The following is a 19569-nucleotide window of genomic DNA, read 5'->3' on the forward strand; positions in this document are numbered from 1 at the left end:
TACTCTGGCAGTGGTATGAAGTACATAGCAATCATTGCAGCAGCAGATGCAGAACATTTCTGGTAGCAGAGCTCAGGACATACATCAGGTATCCTGGGACAGCAGAACAGATTTCCAAATTTGGGACTGTCTCTCCAAATCCACGACAGTTGGGAGGCCTGACCATAGCATCTAAGTGGTTAAACACCCAGGATAGGAGTTATCTCCAATCATGGTCACTACTGCAGAGTGTAAGCTGTAATATACCCACTGTGTATGGAGTGGGCTCAGCTCCTGAGCCTGCTCCATATACACCCTTGCGACTTGAACTGTATATACATATAATAGACATTGGGAATGGGTTAAATAATAATCATTGTTTATATGGCACCAACATATTCCACAACACTTTACACATCAGGGGGTACAGATGTAGGAGCCGTTAACTGTGTAGCTGGTGCTCTACACTATTTATGCTCTACACTAGTTATGTAGCGCAAATTGTTAGGCCATACTGGTATGACTTAATAGGCAGATGCTGATGGCAAGCATGGAGTCCTTTGTTAGGCACCCTGGCTTCCATATTAACCCATCAAATCGTGGAGCGCACATGAGCAGAAAAATAGAACATCTCCCGTCTTTCAAAAACATTAGATGCTGTAGTCGATATTGACTGCAGCATCTAAGAGCTTTTAAAATCAGCTACCACTATTGATCGTACTGGCCCACTTCTGTACCTGTGTGATCACCATGATATACATGTATATCATGGCCAGTTGAGGGGTTAAAGGGCCGCTGTCATTTCAATAACGCTCTGACATGTCATGATTTCTAGAACATTTCCGATAGGGAAAGCTACAGCAAACCAACATAGTCCTTTGCTTGTCTTCAGCTAACCCATCAACGAGGCACAATGTTGGGCCAAGACATACAGAGGACCCACAACCTTTTAACAATATGGGACCTGGGAATTTCTGGAGGCAGTCCTGTCATATAGAAATGAAGGTATGAACATTCAATCACTTAGATTATAATCTTACCTGTATCAAGGGGGCACATGTTCCATTGACGAAAACTTTGGTATCACCAGGTGTAAAAGGCAGGGTGTGTTTTTGGGCCAGAAATCTGTTATTCTCTGTTAGATCTATGCGGACTTGTTCAATACCTTTGTGACTCACAACAACCTCACAATTGGTCTTCTTGACGTGGATACGTTTACCAAATTCAGTCATGGCTGCGCTGGCCGATGTTGTGTCCTAATGGAAAACAACAACATTGGCTTACTGTTCTGATCTGGTTCTTTAGGGGGAATGAAAATACATCTACAGATAGAGCAAGTGTTAGCCTGACACTTTAAAGGTTATTCCCATCTTGATGAATCAGGGCCAAGATGGGAATACCCCTCTGTACACGGTAGGGAGAACAGAAACAGCCAAAATTGATGCTTAACACAAATAAAGCCATCAATCAAGTTATGGTTTGCTGCAAATGTGCGTTGAACATGTATTAGGTATGTAATTAACATTTGTTACATCTTTACCGACTGTATATTATTCAGAAAGGGTCTTTGTGTAGACCCCTGATTACCTGTGAAGAGACAAAACCACCTTTGGAGTTCCTACATGAAGACAGATGAGCTGCTATCATGCCACAATAATCCATGTCTACTTCAGGGCGTTGAACGCAGCAACTTAGAACCTGTGCGGTCATGTCCACCTCAGCTGACGAGCAGCCATTCGACTGTCCTGTTGGTACATTTTCACTCGACCAATATATTCTACCATCTATGGACAAGACAATAGAAGATGTGTATAAACAAGAGATTTCATTCATAAATGCCCTTTTCCGAATGGAATTCCCATCATACTACTGCTGGTTGCGCAGTCTAGGGTGGTTGCAGGGTATATGGGAAAACATTTTCTTGCGATATCTTTTGGGGGACCCTCCTAAAAGTTACCAATTGGTAAGAAAATGAGGATCCCAAAGTTTCAGGTCAGTTGGATACCATTAACCCATGCCTCATCAACCTTAAAGTTATGATTTTGGGGCAATTTTTGTTAAAAAAAATAACAGTTCTTCTTCTATAAAATGAAAACTATTTTTCCTAGAAACCTGATCATGGTCTCATTTTATTGATAATGTTCTTGCTTACAAATATTACCCACTTTTTAGGTGTGACTCATGGATTTGAAGATATTTATAGATATTAGGCAATTATCAGGGCCTTGCATGTTTCAGGTCTGCAAATGAATGGTATGATGGATGTGAGTTGAGGCCTTACTTTCTTTGTCACAGACTACTTGTTGTTCCTAGGGAAGGGACCCTTTCTAAAAGGACAAAGGGAACAACCCTACCAGATAACTTCCCTTCTGCTCTTGGGGTGGGGACTTGTGTGGCGAATGGCAGAAAGCGCAGTCAATATTTGAATTTAAAGTGGTAAACTTTGTATTGTTTTTCTTTTTTCAGTTTTGACTTTGAGTAAAAATGGATTCATAATCTCCGTCTTCCAAAGCAGCAGCTAGTATGAGTTCAAGGCATAAAGATAAGATTTTTTTGATCGGCTGCGCATCTCAAATTACTGGTAGTAATTTGCCCTCAAATTTTCAAGTGTTGCCAAGTTTGTTTTATAATGTGCCAAGTCAAACTGAGCATCAAAGAAGCTTCAAGACGTACTATCCAAGAAGTATACATTTTCTGGGAGAAATCTAAGATTCCAACAAGACACTTAAAAGATTACTTTGCAAAGCTTGAAAGACTTTATGGAAAGTGAAGAAAACTGCAAAAAAAATGCTGGCAGAACTTCAAGCGCAGCTCAAAATGAAAAGGTGGCAGCCTTCAAGTCAACCCTTGATGACCTTTTCGATGTTGCCTATCAGGATGCACTCACTGATACGACTGAAGTAGACAGGGCGTTTTTTTTTACTCCAGAGACAAAAGGGACGTCCTGGCTGCATGGGAGGAGTTCACTTGGTATTTGTGCGAGCAGGAAAACGAAGAGAAGAGAGGAAATCAGATTGGACAATTCACAACAAGTAGGCGTATTTGCTCTCTTTTTAATATTTCCTTTTTAATCTGTACTTTAACAGTTATTTCAGATATTTTAATTGAATGTTGTTTTATTAGAGGGGAGATACTAATAGGTTATTTTTGCTGTTTTTATTTTTCAGGCGACAAAGAAGTAGACTTAGGCCTCATGTCCATGGGGAAAATCAGGCCTGCCACGGATTCTTCATGCAGAATCCCAAAGCCGGTCCCTCCTTTCCCGCGGACATGAGGCCTAAAAAGAAGATTTACTTACCTGTCCGGACGCTGTGGATCTTCCCTCCGTCGCGACGGATCTTCTTTCTTCGGCCCGGTGGATGTGCTCGGCACGCCGGCATGCGCCGTGCACCCTTTTCTTTTGAACTCCTGCTCTCCCACGCCGGAGAGCAGGAATGAAGCTGCGGGTGTGCCGCGGATTCGGACGGCTTCCATAGGCTTCAATAGAAGCCTACGGGAGCCGTCCCCGCGGGAGCCCTGCACTAAAATGGAGCATGCTGCGGGTGATTTCCCGCACACGCAATCCGCGCCACAAGGGAAAATGACATCCGCAGGTATTTAACTACCTGCAGGTGTCCAATGCATGCCTATGGGGCGCGGATCACGCATGCGGGACACCCGCTGCGGATCTGTTCCTGTGGACATGAGGCCTTAGACTTTCTCCTCATCAGACGAGGAGCGACACAAGATGAATTTGAGGACATCCCGGGAACACATCAGGAAGAGGAGCCAAGTGCAAAGAAAATGAAGCACTCTCGAGGAAGTAAAGAAATTATTACCAAAAAGTTGTCGTTATTGTTGGATAGATGTAATATTTTGGAAAGGGACACAGTGCAAATATATCAGCTACTGCAGAGGCATTAGGTGAAAATGTAGACATCTGAGCCTTAAGTAGGAGTACAGTGCGACTTGCTAGACAACATTTTCAGCAGGAAAGGGCCCAGCTAATTAAAAGTAGGCTTAAAAATTCTGATTTAGAGGCGGCTGTCTTACACTGGGATGGGAAATTGCTTCCAGATATTTTGAATAGAGAAAGTGTAGAGAAGCTAGCCATTCTCATTAGCTGTGGGAAAGAAGATCGATTGATAGGAGTACCTCAGCTGGAAAATAGTATGGGGATCACTAAAGCAAAAGCTGTATCCTCTGAAGTAGAAGAGTGGGAGGCAGTTGGAAAAATCGAGGCGATGTGTTTGGATACCACTGCTGTAAACGCAGGTTGTATCAGAGGAACGTGTGTTCTGTTACAACAAATGTTTGGGAGAAATCTTCTATACCTGGCATGTCGTCAGCACATTTTAGAAGCCTCGTTAAAGGCAGTGTTCGATTGCAAAATTGGCTCTACCACCGGCCCTCAGCCAGATATTTTTAAAAAGTTTCAAGCTACGTGGTCTAAGATAGACAAAAGAAAGTACAAAAGTGGTATTGAGGATAGATATACTAAAAACAAATGATCCTGAAGAGATTTCAAGTAGAGATGAGCGAGCACGCTTGTTTAAGGCTGATGCTCGAGAGAGCGTCGGTCTTTTCGAGTAACCGCTTACTCGTCCAAGCACCATGCGGGGGTTGGCGGGAGGGAGCGGGGGGAGAGTGAGAGATCTCTCTCTCCCCCGACGCCTCGCGACGCTCCCCCCCACGCATGGTGCTTGGACGAGTAAGCGGTTACTCGAAAAGACTGACGCTCTCTCGAGCATCAGCCTTAAACAAGAGTGCTCGCTCATCTCTAATTTCAAGCTAAAACAGCAGCAGCCCAGGGATGACTATAAAGAATTTCTCGAATTAGGTTTAATTTTTTGGGGGATGTATTACTGAAGAAATTTCTTTCAGGGTACCTGGTGCCATTCATCATGCTAGGTAGATGGCCAAAATCATTTATTCCAAAAAATGTATATTTTTAGGGATTAGTTTCCTATGAATGATGTGGAAAAGAATGGAATAGACCAAAATTGTTTGTTTATTATTAATATTTACGTGAAAGCTTGGTTTAATGCCACCAAAGCGGCTATGGCCCCCAACCTAAGCGATGGCACGGGATATACAAACACTAAAAAAAAAACTGTACTGCACATGACCGCCAGCAAGCCTCCGCAGTTATCCGCAGTACAGATATTGGAGGTACGTAGAGCCACCTGCCGGGCTTACAGCCAGAATCTGCTGCAGGCCTCCCCCATGCGGAATCCAACCTGCTTGTATGAGCCCGGCTAAGGCTGACTCTGCCATTGACTACATTGAACATTCTGGAGCTTCTTTTCTTAGAACTCTGCATTGTGCCACTCTTATATTATCCCTCCTGGAACTGTATAATTGACAACTAGGTGTGAGCAATTTTCTTGTCAATGGGGTTTGTTGTTATACAGTTACTGTCGAAAGAGTGCTGACAGCGTCAGAATGGTAGGAATCAATACTATTGAGAAGAGAAATGGTAACACTTAGTTGTTAATGTATTCCTATATTTGCAGTGGTAATAGAGGAATGATACAATACCTGGCTGACGTCATGGTGTATATCACTTGTGGGTGTTAATATAGGGCCACAGAAAGAAAGAAAAATAATGACATAGGTTTACAATACCTTTCTTAATGGCCCGTCCTTTCAGTTCGGTAAATGCTCTGTTGGAAATATTTCCTAGATCAGCCATTGCTGCAGCATTGCACACGAGAGCAAGTGTAAATGTCTCCGCAGACTTTATATCAACAGCTTGTAGACACCTTCTAGCACCTTTTAATAATGGTTCCTATAAGAAATATAGGATATGATATGAGATCCAACCTGATAATCCGGATGTGGTATGTAGTGAAATTTTGCAGCTAGTTAACATTGAAGGTGAACGCTAACCATGAGTATTTCTCCTCAACCCATACCATACAATGGAAAACAACAGAAGTTGCATCCAACTGGGGAGGTGACAATCGATAAATTCATAGAGACTCAATCCGGTAAAAAAAGGGGACTGTTGTCTAGGTCCCTGGACTTTAGGACAGAAGAGAGAAATCTAGCATTTTTACTTTGCGAGATGAGAATATTTCTGAGGATCCACTCAAACTGGGCTGGTATTGGAGTAAAAACTATGACTGCCTTTCGGTCCCGGCCACTGCGCTGCCCAGCTAGTACTTTTCAGTAGAATGAGGGAAGTGGTGTAGAACAGAGTTACTCCTGACTCTTTATTTTTCTACTTCTACTGCTTGCAGGGGGTAATGGGTCAAGTTTCTTTAAATTAAGTAACTGTGGATGGCTCAAAGGAAGGAGTGGTGCCATCTTGTGGTGGCACAGTGCAAGAGCTAGAGAGGCGAGAGGACGCACCTGAGTGAGCTCTGACCCTTTGTGTAGAAAGGGTGAGAGGTGTATAGACTTTGACGTAACCTGTTATTGGATATCGAACCAGAAAATGTGAGAAAACAACCTGAAAGTTGTACAAAACCATTGGTGGCTAGCAGTGTCATAGAGGATGGCTGGGAGCGTAAGTCAGAGGCCACCACTTGCCACTAATGGTTTTATTTTTTCACACTAACGGGACTCTGAGGAGTTTGCATTTTCTGCACAACAGTAATCCAATTGCCTGATGAAGGGGTCTGCATATCCCGAAACGTGTTCCTTGCTGGTTCCTAATAAAGTGCAGATTTAATTTATTGATTTAATTCCATCGATATACAATATCCAACAAGAGGTTGCTCCAAAGCCTAAATCCCTCTTATCTTTTCCTATCATATTTAGCTATGCCATTATGACATATGGTCAGCCAGTGTACTGGGCGGGAAACACCTAACAAGCAGCTGATTAGTCAAATATGCTGAATTTTTGCCTGAAACCCTAATCTGAGCCCCAAAAATTGAAAGGCACTCTACCCTACTTCTGCTTCTTCTGACTGACCCCTTTGTGTAGAAGGTTGCAAAGAACTGCCAGCTCTGCTGCTGATGGCTACAGCCGTGTACCAAAGTAGGTAATGGGTGAATCTTCTTGGGGTTCCAGAGAACAAGGTCCTACCTTTCAGGATTCAGACGAGCCATATCTATTGTGATTTCTGCTTAACTGTTGCTAAGAATAATGCCACTATAACTGCAGTATATGATGTGGATCTGAATGTTACTCCACACCGAACAGGCAATACCCTATGGCCGTGATGGCGAACCTATGACATGCATGTCAGCAATGACACGCGTGGCCATAGTCGCTGACACGCGGCCGCTGTCGGCCGTTCACCCCGTTGGTGAATACCAGCAGGGGCCGCCGCGGCTCCCCTGCTGGTATTCACTAACCAGCGCTGATCCCAGCGCACACTGTGATGTCAGTGTGCAGCCAGGATCCTCCTACCCCGTCCCCCGACGTCTCCTACCTGTTGGTTCCGCAGGGGGAGAAGGCGTCCTGCAACACACTGACGTCACAGTGTGCGCCGGAGATCATCACTGCTGGAGGGTGCAGAGGCCAGCAGAGGAGCGGAGCTTTCAGGACGTAGATAGGGTGAGTACGCGGGTCTCGGGGGCCACTGTCGCTGCTGGGGGGGTCTGCTGTGGGGGGCCACTGTCGCTGCTGAGGGGTCACTATGGGGGCCGCTGTCGCTGCTGGGGGGTCCGCTGTAGGGGTCCGCTGTGGGGGCCACTGTCGCTGCTGGGGGGTCCGCTGTGGGGGCCACTGTCGCTGCTGGGGGGTCCGCTGTCGCTGCTGGGGGGGGTCCGCTGTCGCTGCTGGGGGAGCCGCTGTGGGGGGCCACTGTCGCTGCTGGGGGGTCCGCTGTCGGGCTATGCTGTGGGGGCCACTGTGGCTGCTGGGGGGTCCGCTGTGGGGGCCACTGTCGCTGCTGTGGGGGTCCGCTATCGCTGCTGGGGGGGTCTGCTGTCGCTTCTGTGGGAGCCGCTGTGGGGGGCCACTGTCACTGCTGGGGGGTCCGCTGTCGCTGCTGGGGAGGTCCGCTGTCGGGGTCCACTGTGGGGACCACTGTCGCTGCTGGGGGTTCCGCTGTGGGAGCCACTGTCGCTGCTGGGGGGTCCGCTGTCGCTGCTGGGGGAGCCGCTGTGGGGGGCCACTGTCACTGCTGGGGGGTCCGCTGTCGCTGCTGGGGGGGGGTCCGCTGTGTGGGCCACTGTCGCTGCTGGGGGGTCCGCTGTGGTGGCCACTGTCGCTGCTGGGGGGGTCCGTTGTGGGGGCCACTTTCGCTGCTGGGGGGGTCCACTGTCGCTGCTGGGGGGTCCGCTGTCGCTGCTGGGGGGCGCTGTCACCACTGGGGGCTGCTGTGGGGGACACTGTCACTGCTGGGGGTCATCATTACTAAGATGAGTGAGGGGGAGGCTGGGAGAGGTGAGGGCCTGTGCTATGGGTGTTTTAGGTTTACTAAATACAGTTATACATTACAATTATATTTTGTTTGTTATTTAAACTATAAATATTGCGAATTTATGGATTTTTTTCTTGAAGTGACACACCACCCGAGTTATGCTTGGTTTTTTGGCGAATTTTGGCACACCGAGCTCAAACGTTTGCCCATCACTGCCCTGTGGTCTGCAACTGCAATTTTTTTTGCACCTATGGAAAATCTCAACGGGAGTGGGCCTATCACTGGGGCTCCCAAGTACTAGTATACTACTAGATGTTCTACCAGGCCACTCGATGAGCAAGAGAAAGGTAAGGATCCAGTGAAGGACACCCAACGACCTACGCCTCATTCCAGCAGGGTGTCCCCACAAGCTTGCTCCCTGTTAAACGTTTTGCTACTGGATTAGCAAATTGGTATCATTTTCTTATGCTATGTCTGCTACTATATTTGATGAGCTTCATTCATAGCAATCTCCCTTAGAAAAAAACTATTCTGCATCTGGTCCATGATTTCTAGAGCTGTCAGAATCCTTCGGTGATCAAGTGGGTGCAACGTTTGTTCTCAAACTATCATCAGGAAGTACTTTATCATCCTACTGTGATCAGCAGAATGTAACTGGAGAGATGGTTGTTAAAATGTGAGAAGAAAATAACAAAATCAGATATAGTATAGTCAGTGTTCCCCAACTCCAGTCCTCAGGGACCGCCAACAGGTCATGTTTTCAGGATTTCCTCAGTGTTGCACAGGTGATGTAATTATGGTCAGTGCCTCAGACATTGCCACAGGTGTTCTTACTATAGGATATCCTAAAAACATGACCTGTTGGTGGTCCCTGAGGACTGGAGTTGGGGACCCCTGTTATAGATGGTATAGATGATCGTAAGCTGCAGTCCTCATCCCATTAAATTTTACAATTAAAAAAAAAAAATTAAAAACTCAAAAACTGAGAAAAATTTAAAGAACACTTCTAATATATTCGTTACACATATTGTTGTGTTTACTCACACTTTCGTTTCTTAGCTTAGCTCCTAATAACTTCGTGATCACAAAGGCCGTAAAGGCGACCTCCACATTTTTAAACTGTGAGAAGAAAAATATTATTGTAACATTAAGCAAACCACCAAATATCCACATATTGTAGCAGATCTCAATTTCTTCTTTACTCCTAGCATGAATAAAAATGTAAGTTTCATAATAGGGCTCTTAAATGGACTTTCTGAGTTATTGATTTTATATAGTTTTGGGCTCCCAATGCCAAAACTATATCAATTCAATGTACTCATCATGGTGCCAGGCCACCGCTTCAGTGTTCCATCACCACGGCATCTGACAGGTGAGATCACCTGGCCAGAATAGAAGTCCTAGTGACATCCTGTAAACCTGTCACTTGGGTTTCTAATGCAGAAGCCCCCGGTCGGTTTACATGACGTCATCAGTAAAGTCCCTGTTTGGTGTCCCATTGGCTGCAGCGGTCATAAACAACTTACATGACTGCTGCAGCGCTTGAAAGCAGAAGACCAGAGCAGATGTGAGCAGCGGTGGGGAGGCAGCGTGAAGTGGCAGGCTTTTTTCTTATTTTTTTATATTGAAGGTGTCCACCCCCTCCCATCTCAACCCCCATCACCCAGCAAAATTAGGGTTACTTGGAAAATCCCTTTAAAAGGGCCAAGGTAGTACACTAAGAAGGTAGGGTTCCTATAACAAAATCAAAAAAGGGGCAACTATTTTAACTTTGGACCCTAATAACTTTACAAACAATAGCTGATTCTCACATGCCCACCAGAACTATCACAGAACTTACCTCTTTTAATCATGATTCGGCAGGAAGTGTGTCCTTACCATGAGTTGTACATACTGCTGGTAAATGTTCATGCTCGAGGTGGGGGGGGGGGGGGCATTCAAATGTTGCTATAGGGCCAAACATTTCTAGTTACACCCCTTATGCTCACCCTTGTGACCTAGCCCAAAGAGCTCTGTTTGTTCTAGGGAGATTGAGGGGTCCTTGACCCACTTCCTGATCAAGTGTTGGTTTCAGGATTATAAATTGGTTCCTAGTAAACTGATTTTCAGCACTAGGTAGTAACACCCTCAGGTCGCCATATTGATGGCCTAGCACACAGTCCGTCAGCCCATGTAGTCTGAGTTTTTACATTTCCTTGAACAGGAATGTTGAAAAATATGGCTGCTTTCTTCCTAAAAAGGAACTACACCTGTCCACAGTGATACGGCAGTTTAGCCACATTTACTTTAATGGAGTGAAGCCAGAAGCATAACTTGAAACTTCTGGGCCCCGGTAGAAAATCTATAAAGGGGCCCCAACTACAAAACTTAATTCATAGTACTGGGCTCCCTATATGGAGAAGAGAGGCCTGATGGGCCCCCTAAGGCCTCTGGGCCTGGGTGCAATTGCATCCTCTGCACCCCTTATAGTTACACCCCTGAGCAGAGCCTGAACACCAGACACAACCCATATACAGACGTGGTGCTGATTTTAAAAGAAAACAGCGCACCATTTCTTTAATGCGACCCTCAAGTTTCGGAACAAAATTCTGTCTCGGAGCAAAGGAGAGGTTTACCTGCAATTGTAGTTCTCTGCCCTCCCTCTGATCTATTAGTTCCAGGTCCCATTTTCAGCCATCCAATATGGCCCACATAATCTTCAGACTACCTAAACCCCACAGTGTATTGGTAATGTTAGACTACCAATGCACTGTACCTGCTCTCTGATTGGCCAGAGCTGTTCACGTGATCAGCACTAGCTAATAATCAGAGCGTGTGCATTAGGCTGCCTGTCCATGGGCGTAGTGATATCCCACGGCAGATCGCCGCCATGGGACCCGCCGCCCGGAAGCAGGGGAGAACTGAAAGGCTCACCATGGAGAATCACGGCAAATCGCGGCATGCCACAATTTGAGTTCCGCGAGCGAAGAATCGCTATGATGCTTTGCTCGTGGACAGCAGGGCTGCTTCTTCCATAGCAACACTATGGAAAGCTTGCACTGAGTTATCCGCGGCCCGATTATCGCTGCAGATAACGCAATGCAATTAGGCTCGTGGACAGGCAGCCTTAGGTAGCTAGAAAACTGCTGCAACCATCCTGGATGGATGAAAACTGGGTCTGGAACTGGCGAATCGGAAGAGTGGCAGAGAAAAACAACTTCTGGTGATATTCCACCCTCCTCCTTCTGTTCCAGGACAAAGTTTTGTCCCAAAACCGGGTGGACGCTTTAAGGAAATTTAGATTATTTAATTACATGCAATATAATAGATAATCACATAATAGAAGTGTTTAAGTTCATACATACAGTAAGCACCTATCTGGGACACCTTATGCGTAACCAGAGCTAGTAATATGTTCCACACTGTGTGAAGTCTGCAGAACCTTACCTGATAGTTAAATGATGACCCAACTGGAGTCATACAGCCCGTTGACAAATTTTGATGTGGCGCCAGTTGTGCCAGCATCGCTGGTGGTAAGTTCTTATCCACATAAATATGTTCTTCCATCCTCGCAAACACATGCAGCATATTTACATGCAACCTGAAACAAAGACAACGCTGCTATTTATTTTCCCAAAAACTCCTATTTATGTACCTAAGAGCCTCATTTCAACCAGCTCCACACAAGCATCTTACGGGCAATTGTCCCGGGAGCACTATGCATCTACTAAGCTGAACTCAGAGTACTATAGATCTCTATGATATTTAGATTTAGGTCAGTAGACCTATGGTCGGGCCAGGAGACTCGTCCGTATTACGGGTGCATAATGCACTCATATGTAACTGGCCTAATGTGGATAAAAAGTAGGTCCTGCAATAACAACCAGATTTCTGTTTCCAAACTGATTGCCTTGGTCTTCACAATGTATCATCAATGAAGTCCTGACCCTTTTGATGCAGCCCACTGACATTACGCTAAATGTATGACTCTGCTCTTACCAAAGATTCGGCACGAATGACCTAGAAAAGACAGAAAACTGCCCGTCCGACCCTCTGCACCCAAGTAGACGTTGATAGCCTACAAATAAAAAAAGACTGATTAAAACATAGCTTCAATTTCATTTAACAACTGGTGTTCACTAAGAAATGATTGCTGATGTCATTGTCTTTATTGTTGATTGTATGATTGCTGGGTTCCCCACGACTGGGACCCCTTTGTTCACTAGTAGGGGTCTTCCCTTTCCCTTCACTGCAAGACCGCAGTAAAGGGAAAGGAAAGACCCCCACTAGTGGCTGCTGTCCACGAGCGGGTTTTCATTGCGTTCCCCGCCGCGGGGAACACAGTGAAAGGTCTCCATAGTGTTGCTATGCAGAGCTCTTCCCCCCTGTCCACGAGCGGAGAATCATTGTGATTCTCCGCTCACGGCCGGCAAATAGCTGCATTCGTCGCTGTCAGCCTATCTGTCAGATAGGCTGACAGCGGAGAACCATCTGCCGGCTCCTGCTCCCGGGCGGTGGCTCCCGCGGCGGAGATCCGCCGCAAGATACTGCAACATCCATGGACAGGCAGGAGGAGTTTGAGTAAAGCAGTGGTCATGCATGCACTTTGCCGCTCCATTCAATGTCTATTGGGCTGCCAAGGACAACAGAACTACAGCATGGCTGTTATGGTTGTCTTCGTAGACAATGAATGGAGGAGCTGCGCACATGCATGACCACAGATCCACTGAATCTCCTCTTTACAGTATTTTTGGAGCGAGAAGGAATGAAGGCTCGGGACCTCAGTTGTAGTGCTCAAAGAGCGTTAAAGCGATCGTACATTTATCAGCTTTGCAGATGGATGACAAATATTTTTCATGGATGAACCCCATTTATGTTAGTGTTGGAGGGAGGGAACATTGACATGGCAAAGCTTGAAGGGAACTGGTCAACATGTTTGAGCATGATAAACTATGTCATTGGGCTCAACCATGAGCAAACGGAGAGTCCAGGGAGTGTTGTTGGATACTCAATGGCTGCCCCGTTTCATCGCTGTGTCCCTGCAAAGTTGCCACGCACATACAGTGTGACCTTTTTCAGCCGGCTGTGTGTGTTCACTCTCCAATATGATGAATGGGACATCGCAAACTGAAAAGAGTCACACTGTGTGACAAAGTGCAGGAACGGAGCAACCGGTGAGTATCAAAGACTGCCCTCCGGACTTGACGTTTCCTCACGTTTGAGCCCCATAATATAGTTTAACGTGATGATAGGTTCTCTTTAAAGGGGTCGCCTCACTACGGGTTTTACCTGTTACTCAGACACGCTTGCCTAGGCTCAGTCCCGAACTGAATGGCAACTGGTGACCATGCATGTGCACCACTGTTCCATTCACTTCAGTGGGACTAGTAGATATAGTAGACTCTGCTATCTCCAGAGAAAAACCATTTAAAGTCAATATCAAATCGTCAGCTTTCTTCCAACATTTACCGAGAAATCTTTTACTTGTCGCAAGGGTACAATTCTACTTCTACTGTTGGTATACACTCAACGGGGCTGATGCCTACATGTTCATAGTATGGCTTCATTTTCTATGAAGGCTTAAGAGGGCTTCAATACAGGTCCAATACTCTGATTTCTGAGTTATATGGAAGTTTCATCTGGAATCTAATAGAAAAAAAAATACTAGGTTCCATTGGACTCCATATGGAAAGAGGTACATGGGCAGTCTAATGAAGCCTGCAAAGTGGCGTGTGGTGGCTGCACAGCACTGTATGAAAGAGGCCATAAGGCTGCACACAGCGGTGTACAGGCTCTAAGCCAGTCTGCATCAGCCCTGAATCCTGCTTAGATGTGAACTCAAAGTCAGCCAAACCTGCAGATTTTGATGAGCTTGTCCAATGATCTCGTCTGTATGGGACCGCAGACATCATATATAACTGTATAGACATCTATGACTAAATCCATATAGTTCTTGTGCTATTCATTCCTTGCAAATGATAATAATGGAGACATCCGTGGAAGAACATCTTGGAGGCACTTACCAGCAATGAGCTCATCTACTGCTTTTTTATGAACTTCATCAGGAATTGGAAGTCCCCCAAACCCACGATAGTCTAGGAAATCTAGAATGGGACACAGTTTTGCCATCTTCTGTTCACAGCAGCCGTCTGGTTGCGTCAGCACATTCACAAAATTAGGACCGTTGAATCCATAAATGCCCACTGCACATATTAAAAAGAAAAGCACATTGCTTAGTAGAGAAATCATTCTCAGTATACTTCATCACGAATTAAAGGGGAAGTATCACTGAAAAATTATGGCTTATTTCATTTGGGATTTTGTCGTTTTTAATGTGACTGTTCTAAATTAAATCTTAAGGATGAGATATTCCCTTTAGGGATTCTCTTGCCTTCGATTAAAATTTGTCCAAAACATAATTTCCCCCAAATACATATATAATACTTTCTTTCTGGGACTCTTCACTGCATACCAGGCACAGCACCGTACATTTCATAATGACGGCACCTAGTATAGCAGCTCAATCCCTTTCACTTGAATGGCCGAGTGATGAAAGAACGTGACCTCATTGGCCTGAATAGAGGCAACTCGATGCCACAGCCTCTTCAAACAACTCACTGGCAGGGGTTCCGATTGCTAGACCCCAAAAATTGGATATGGATGACCTATCCTGAGAGTAGTCCAAAAAGACTTTTTTTTTATTTAACTCTATCCTGAGAATAGATCATCTGTATTTTAGTTCTGGAAAGCCCCTTCAAGACCCTCTTTCACAAACCTATTTTTCTGTGTTCTTAATGGTGTTTATTAATGACAAATGACCAACGAAGCTTCTTTAGGATCGGAGAGGCGGGGATCGGGTTTCTTGTGCTGGATCAGGGACGATTAAAACAAGTGAGTTTGTTTGTTTTTTTGTTTTAGTTACATACCTCTCTGTACACTGCGCAATGGCCCTGGTTGATACTGTAGGTTGAGTCCTATTAAAGCAAATGGGCCTTAGCCTGCAGTACCAACCTAAGCCACTGAGAAACATATGGAGCTGTCCACTTCCTGCAGCAAAACAGCTGGAAGTGGGAGACCTTTAAACCACGTTCAGCAGCTGATCGCAGTTTAACCAAGCCTGCATCAACAGCATTGTTGGTAAAAACAGTCCTTAAAGCAGCTTTTTGGGGACTAAAAAGAAATATATTAGGGACCGCGAAAGTTGTAAAAATAAAGAAATAAGCCATACTCACTTGCTGCAGTGGTCCCTCTTCCAACACAGCTCTCGAGATCCCGTGTAACCAGAAATGTTTGGGCCCTATAGCAACATTTGAATGCCCCCCCCCCCCTCGAGCATGAACATTTACCAGCAGTATGTACAACTCATGGTAAGGACACACTTAGTCAATCATAGAATTCAGGCTTATTTACACGAGCGTTGTTACGGCCGGCCGATATACGCTTCAATCTGAGCAGTCCCCCCCTTTTCTCCCACTCACCGTCTCTCTGTCTCTCTCCTCCCCTCAGTTTGCAATGGGTGTAGGTGGGACAGTGGCGGAGCTAAGCTCCCGCCCCTCTCCGCCCCTTGTCCATAGCAAGCAATGGGAGAGGGCGGGACAGAGCGGAGCTTAGTTACGCCCCCGTCCCACCTCCTCCCATCGCAAACGCCGGACTAGAGGAGAGAAGCAGAGAGGGGGAGGGAAGGGAGGAACTGCTTAGAGGGAAGCGTATATCAGCCAGGCGTAAAAATCCAACCAATATACTCTCGTGTAAATAAGCCCTTCAACTGTGATTCTGCTATAAAAAAAAACGTGACCACTGAAGTCTGTGATTGGCTGAGCAGCCATTTACACAATGAATGGCATGTGACCAACATAGCTTCTTCTGGGATTAGGGATATGGGCTCAGGTCTCCTGACTTGGACCAGGGACCACTGAAACAAATGTGTTTGGTTTTTCCCCCCCAGTATTTCCAGATCTTAAAATTGCAGTACCAACCCGGACCACTCTACAACGTACAGAGCTGTCTGCTTCCTACAGCAAAACAGCCAGAAATGGGACAACCCCTTTAAAACTAGTCCAGGATCACAGCTCAAGCTGCCATTTAACTTGAGTGGGAGGCAGCTGCATATGTTTGCAGCTCTCTTCACCCCATGTTAAGAGCGAAGCTGGGCCAGTGATGATGTGCTGACAGTATGCAGGAAGAGGAGGAAAATCTAGGGGAGGATTAACATGGGCTTTTATTCATGTTATCATCCCACCTTATCAATCAGGAAAGATATTTGCTCTCTGATGGTCACATAACACGGTTGGAGGGCAGGTATTTTTTGACAAAAGGGAATTAATTGAGTCAATTACTGGCTTGTTTAACCCTTCGGGTGCATTCTTGCTGCTACTCTTAAATCCATGGGACTTATGAAGAAAGCCAAATGCTGTACTTGGCTGTCTCAAATAGTCCTGTAGACTTTGCATTGAGCAGTAGGGTGCATGTGCGACTATCACTCTATTCAAACAGTGAACATGGATAGGTGATAAATGTTGTTTGGGGCTATCCCTTTAAGTATAGTCAAACCTGAAACTTCAGCATAAGGGTGCCTACCCACTTGCGATTTTTTTTCCTGTGATGTTTTGCGTTTTTTCTCAAGAGCAATTAGTATAGAATGTGTTCTTGTCCATCTGTTTTTTTTTTGTCCGTTTCGTGGGGTTTTTTCACATAGGAACTGTCAGTTGCATATGTCTCCTTATTTTTCTCTTAATGCACCCATGATTGTCAATGGAGGGCTGCAAAAAACGCAGTGAAAAACGCGCAAAAAAAACAGTGAAAAACGCGCGGAAAACGCCGCGTTTTTCATGCGCGAAAATCTGCAACGCAAGTGGGTAGGCGCCCTAAGAATGGAGTTTAGATAAAGGAAGACGCATTTGAAGAAAAAAAAAAACAATATTACCGGGATAACCTTTGTTCACTTGCACATTTATTCTGCACCAGTGACTGCATGAGAACTGCGCACATACTGCAGAAAAAGACCACTCTTTATCTCTATGGATAGGTATATGGATATATATATATATGTATGCCAGGTACAATAATTGTCCCCATAGCGCTGAATCACCAGCCCTTTTAGGATCTAAAAACAGACAACACCACTCTTATCTTTAGGTTGCATCTGCCATTGAAGCTCATCCCCATTTACTTTATAGACCAGAAACCCCCCATGGGCAATAGGGAATATGGGCAGAAGGGTGATCTGGTAGTTCGCACTGCGGACGGGTGTTCTGAATCTGAGGTGACACTCCAGACCAGAAATGGCATCAAACTCTTGAGATGAGGAAGTTAAATTGTAAGTCTGGAGCATATTAGTGATATACAAGTAACAGCAGAAAAGTTATTAAAAGAAAAAACTGCATTTTTATCATATTCTCCAAAGATGGAAACAAATGAGGAAAACTGTGAAAATGAACTCACCTATAATTTGGAATATCTTTACACCACTACCGTCCACGATGTCAGGCGGAATGGAATAGGATTGTGTTCTTTCAACACTTGAATCTTTAAGAAAAAAACATTGTTATCAAATTGTTTTTGCTAGGGTATGCCATACCTCCCTGAGGGATTGGGGTCCGGCTGCTAGGACTCCTACAGTTCTCAAAATTAGAGGGTCACGTCTCCTTCAAATAAATAGAACTTTGTTGGACACTCTGTAAAAATACCTCAGTCCCTTAGTTTTTGATATTGGTGAGGGTCGAAGAGGTTCGCCCGTCAGTGATCATAATTTTATGGTCTATCCTAGCATATGACGTAACATTCTAAGATGAGGATACCCAACGCAACCTATTTTGGACCCAAGGACGTGAAGATTTTGTGGTATTTTTATCTCTAATTTTTAAAACCCATCACTTTTTTTACAGTCAACATGCGGGATAAATGAAGCAATAGCTTTTTCTACTTTCTTTTGCATTGCCGCATTGAAAGTCCGAGAAGTTTTTTATTTTTTCCATGCAGCTCTGTGAGGGCTTCTTTCTTGTGTGACAAGGTACTAGTTTATATCAGTAGCTTTTGGCAGGTGTAGATATGACTTTTTTGATCACTTTTATTGGCTTATTTGAAAGGCGTAATAAAAACGTAACGTTTGCCGTGTGGTATAAAAATTGTGTTCAGCTTATTGTGCCAGTCATTTTAGATGCAACAATGCCAAATGTGTTTTTTTTTAATTTATTAAAACACAATAGAGAAAAGTGCACAAAAAGTTTTTTTTAAAACTTTTTTATGGCTTTTATTATCTTTTTTTTTTTAAATCTATGTCCGTGCGGGGGACTTGATCTTGCGATCTCATGATCGCTCAGGTAAGTATTTCTGTACTGCAGCGTATTAGGGCCGATGACATTGCAGATGGAGTGTCCTCCCTCTATTAACATCCTGCATACCGTGATGAAGACTGATTACAGCATGTAAGGTGTTCTCACTGATTCCTGCTGTTTCAGTGGGAAGCTGTCTGTCAGTCGTAGTCAGTCACATATGGCATTTCATGTTAACCTCTGGCTTCCCATGACGTACATGTACATTATAGGGTGCAGAGGGGTTTAAGAGGTTCTCAAGTACTTTTACAATTAACGACGTTTCATCAGGATAGGGGTCCGCCGCTTGGGATCCCCACCAATCAGCTGATTTTCAGACCCACTTTCAGTGCTGGAAGTAGATGATGCTGTCCGTATTGAAGTGGACCAGTTTGGCGCTGGAGGCACAGTTCCTATTGAATGCAATGCACTGTGCCTGCGGTTCCAAAATAGGCCGCTGCAATGTTGACAGCGCTATCTGCTTCCAGCGCTGTCGATACTGACAACACACCCAGGAATCAGCTTATCGGTGGGGATCTTGAGTGGTCAGAGCCCCCATGATCAACTATTAATGACCTATCCTTAGGATAAGTCATCAGTAGTAAAAGTCCTGGGGAACCCCTTTAATGAACTTGTGGATTAAACAAAGAGAAATAAAATGGCCATTTTGATCTAAAAAAAACCAAAAAACTTTGTTGGATATTTAAAACCTAGCCTGGCAGTCTTGGTAAATGGAAGATGACATGTGATCTTGTAAGGGCGCCTTCAGACTGGCGAGAAAATCGTGTGGGATTTGTGCGTCGTGTGACACATAAATCTCGCACACATATGAAACCCATTCTTTTGAATAGGTTCATTCACATTTGTAATGTTTTTGCATGGCACTGCGTTGCGATGCTATGCAGGAAAAACAAAATCGCAGCATGTCCTTCCTTTTTTTCGATATCGCCCAATGTATTCAATGGGGCCGGCGGCGGCCCCATTGAAGACAGTGGGAGA

General features: G+C 44.9%; 1 protein-coding gene across 1 annotated transcript in view; it reads right to left on the reverse strand.

The window, feature by feature from the left end:
• Positions 1-14389, reverse strand: part of LOC136626682 (ovostatin-like) — a 39615-nt gene extending 25226 nt beyond the window's left edge. The window contains exons 1-7 of the mRNA XM_066601701.1: positions 14284-14389; positions 12260-12338; positions 11708-11861; positions 9326-9400; positions 5587-5749; positions 1567-1763; positions 1020-1235 (exon numbers count right to left, since the gene is read on the reverse strand). Of these exons, the coding sequence (XP_066457798.1) occupies positions 1020-1235; positions 1567-1763; positions 5587-5749; positions 9326-9400; positions 11708-11861; positions 12260-12338; positions 14284-14389 (990 nt within the window). The remainder of the gene's footprint in view (positions 1-1019; positions 1236-1566; positions 1764-5586; positions 5750-9325; positions 9401-11707; positions 11862-12259; positions 12339-14283) is intronic.
• Positions 14390-19569: the final 5180 nt, after the last annotated feature.

This window comes from Eleutherodactylus coqui, chromosome 4 (assembly GCF_035609145.1).
Source record: "Eleutherodactylus coqui strain aEleCoq1 chromosome 4, aEleCoq1.hap1, whole genome shotgun sequence".
Classification (NCBI taxonomy): Eukaryota; Metazoa; Chordata; class Amphibia; order Anura; family Eleutherodactylidae; genus Eleutherodactylus; species Eleutherodactylus coqui.